The 3,618-nt window shown below is 49.0% G+C and overlaps 1 protein-coding gene across 1 annotated transcript in view; it reads left to right on the top strand.

Annotated features, from left to right (window-relative positions):
• LOC108550555 (TSC22 domain family protein 1) overlaps positions 1-971 on the top strand; it is a 33,496-nt gene extending 32,525 nt beyond the window's left edge. The window contains exon 6 of the mRNA XM_017904305.1: positions 578-971. Coding sequence (XP_017759794.1) covers positions 578-971 — 394 coding nt within the window. The remainder of the gene's footprint in view (positions 1-577) is intronic.
• The last annotated feature ends 2,647 nt before the right edge of the window (positions 972-3,618 follow it).

Below are 3,618 nucleotides of genomic sequence, written 5' to 3'. Positions count from 1 at the left end.
TTTTTTTTTTTTTTTTTTTTTATTTTTTCCGAAGGAACGAGGAATTTCAATCGAAAGCTGCTCTAATGCAGTCCCCTTCGATCAGAGACCACCTTCGTTCCCCGACGCGAGTTCTCGCCTGTCGAAGGACAAACGTGAGCACCTGATGGCGAGACATCGACGATGACGTGCAATCTCCGTGTATTACGAGAAATCCACCTGACTAGAGTGTACCGTTAGCATGCATAATTACTCTATTAACGTGCATCTCGGTTGCTCAATCGAATATAAACACTCGCGAGGCAACGGAGTATTAAACGTTTACATCATCGCGAATACGGTCGGTTAATTATACATTTGTCTCTGGCGTGAAATAAATGCGAAAACGTGTGATCGACGCGTGTATACCCGCGTCCAAGAGTCCGATAAATTTGCGTGTAATTCGCTACAAGATTCGTTACAACTCTATCATTCGGAAATTACGATAATCGGCCGCCCCTGATACGTCAATACAAGAGAGCGCACTTCTGAACACGTATAACAGGTTAATTGATCAACTTTTCAGTGTTTACGAGTCGCCGTAATACGATCTTTCCAGGTTACAAGAACCGGATTACGAGATGTACGAGAACGGACCTTCGACGCCGGTCCCGCCGGGTCAGATGCAACATCATCATCACCATCACCACCACCACAATCATCACCATCACCATCAAGACCTGCGGATGGGCAGCAGGAACGGCGACCATCCGTCGTATCAGAACACGGCGTACACCGGAAGCGACGCGGAACCGGACGGCCCTACCCTCAGCAGCGCACCCAGCAGCGCTTACTATAGTGACCTAAGCTCGAATTCGGCGAATCAGCAGATGCCAGCGGCCGCCACTTCCGGGAGCAACACGAATCTTCACATGAACCAACAGGGCCTGGAAACGCCTCAGTACCGATTGGCCGCGATAAACGAGAGCTCGGTACCCTCGGACTATATCTAGAACCAGACATGTCTGTATTCTGAACTAGCGAGTGAGAAAAGCTATCGAGGGACACTCGGAACAGAGTGTTCGCGCGTGTTTACAGCGTTTTCTTTTCCGTCCCGGTAGGCAGTCCTGAACACCGGAGGCTGAAGACTGAAGTTTTCGATGATAATCAGGGCTCAGGAATAATATTGTATAAGATCGCGAACGAGTGTGCCTTTTGGTGCTCGGTACTGGGTCGATCATTCGGTGTCGCGAGAAATTATCTCGATAACGTGGGTAAGAAGGGTAAGGAAGACGATCAAAGCTTCGTACGATGCAAATTCGATCGAGGTATACTCGACGAGGTTCGTGATGTACCTTTGCCTTTGCGTGAAACGGTAGTGCCATAAATATTTTCAAGCTGCATGTTCCGCTCTCATTTCACGAATTTACGACTACTCCTCGAGAACCGATACTATCCTTAAGAGGACATGGACTGTTGCGCCTAGAGGAGCAAAGTACCTCTTCCTGTACCCTGTGAACGAAACTTGCGTAACGAAATCTCGCGTTGCGTTTACAATGTCGTTATTGTTCTCCTCTCAGGGAATGGCCGTTCACAGAGAATTAATCTGCGAGCTTATTAATATGCTAACGTATCCCTTCCTACAACGACTATGATTCTTATTCCTCTAACGCGATAACGCGACCAGGGAAACAATGGATCCAACACGGTCTCCGGCGTATCTCTGGTCTGCTGGCAAAAATTCGAACGCGAAATGAGAGGGTCTCCGCGCGAAGGCTAAGAGAACACGGCTCGAAACGCGAATGCACGAAACCGATTGGAATGAAGTCGTTTCGGGGAACAGGTGTTTCGTAATTTGACGTTCGGGGGCTTTCAGTCAGCGCCCTCGGCAACATCCGCTCTGCTTTTGCATTTCGAGCGAATGGCATGGGGTGCTTCACTGGCATTCTCCTTTCTCCCGTGCACGATATCTTTGCTCTCACGTACACGGTGTTTCGCAATTTTGCGAACCGAACGAAATTTCTTCACGACAATTTTTGTATTTAATCTTCGATTCGTTGAAGTGAAAGTTTTCGATGTTGTTTGTATATATACATTAATGATCGTCGCGCAAATGTTTCATATACGTGTGTACAGCTCATTCGTAAATATCGGGACAGTTACGAAAGGAGCATAAAAGTGAAAAATTTTCTTCAAACAACGAACAAATTTTTACAAACTTGTACTATAAAATTTAAAGCGTCAACTTACACGAGTAGGCAATATCAACGAATCAAACGTCGCTCTGAGAGTCCGCGATAATGATCACGTTTTGTATAAAACCAGTGGAAACGTTCACCCTGCCAATAAAGGGTTGACCGTCGCAAAACTCGTTTCGATGGTAACAGGGAGACCATTTCACAGCGTGATAGTATTCGTCACTGAATCGTTAAACAGGATCCCTGGCCTCCGTCAGGCTCAATCGTTTATCTTCGACCCTCGTTCGACGGTGAAATTAATTCGTTTCACCCGATTCGGCAGGACTCGTTTAATCGACGCCGTCGTGTTCTCTTAATTACCTTCCCTCGGACAGGCTCGATTGTTCCTTCGACAGAACACGAGAACCGGAGGAGACGTTCGGCACGAGATTCTCCGCAGCGCCCGCGTTTACGTCTTTCATTTGTATCTCACCTGCGCCAGCTTGTCGGCGCGCGATCACTGCACACACCTTTGAGATTCGGGCACCGTCAGCCCTTTAACCAACGAATTCTCCTTCTCTCCGACATGCACGCGAAACTTCGCTGAACCTCGATCGATCGATTCGCCATATAAATTGTAGCGAGGATTTCTAATTTCGTAATATGTAACTGCCATAACAGAGGGACCACGCGTGGCGATTAAGAAAAGTATTCGAAGCGAGAAAGAAAGGGAAGCTTAACAAGCACAAGGTAAGAGCGAAGCGAGATACCTGTGCGAGGTAGTCACGGTAGGCACCGTGTTGACTCTCGAAGGCGAAAAGTACGTTTCTTTTCTTAATCGACCGTGTATCCCGGTAAGCCGACGTAAATTACGCCTGGCTACCGTGAGCTCATAAATTACCGCGGCCCTACGGTACGAGGTGCACAAAGAATCGCAAGGTTTCAGCTCGCCGAAAATACGTTCCGCGGCGCGGAATCATTCACGGCTCTCCGCTTAACCGTACACACAGGGGAACGCGGAGCGTGCAACAACAGATGCAACAATGCACTCCCTCGCGGGCACGCAATAATTAATTGCGCCCTCGCGGCCACAATGGCGATAGGGAGAGCCGGCGGAGCTTGGCGCTGGCGCATTATTTCGCCGAAAAAAATCCCACGAACGCGCCTCTCCGCGCCGTGCTGCGCCGTCGGTTAAGCGGCTCTTATCGTGGTCGTGTTACGCGAACGGGAACGTATTATGGAATTCGTTGGTGCCCCGCGCTTAATTAAGGCCCGCTTTCCTCCGCCAGGATCTTCCGCATTTGCGCGACCAACATGTATCGGTCAGACTCGCGAGCGATTCGCAGCTGCGCGAAGAAATTTATGTCTCGTAGCTTAAAGGATACCGAGCAGCATCCTCGCGAAAACAATCTGAAAGAACGCGGAGTAATCGAAACGCGCGCGCGCGCACGGAGACACGATTCCCTTTAGCCATGACTGCGTG

This window comes from Eufriesea mexicana, unplaced genomic scaffold, assembly GCF_001483705.2.
Source record: "Eufriesea mexicana isolate 0111107269 unplaced genomic scaffold, ASM148370v2 scaffold2839, whole genome shotgun sequence".
Classification (NCBI taxonomy): Eukaryota; Metazoa; Arthropoda; class Insecta; order Hymenoptera; family Apidae; genus Eufriesea; species Eufriesea mexicana.
This window is presented reverse-complemented; position numbering and strand designations above follow the sequence as displayed.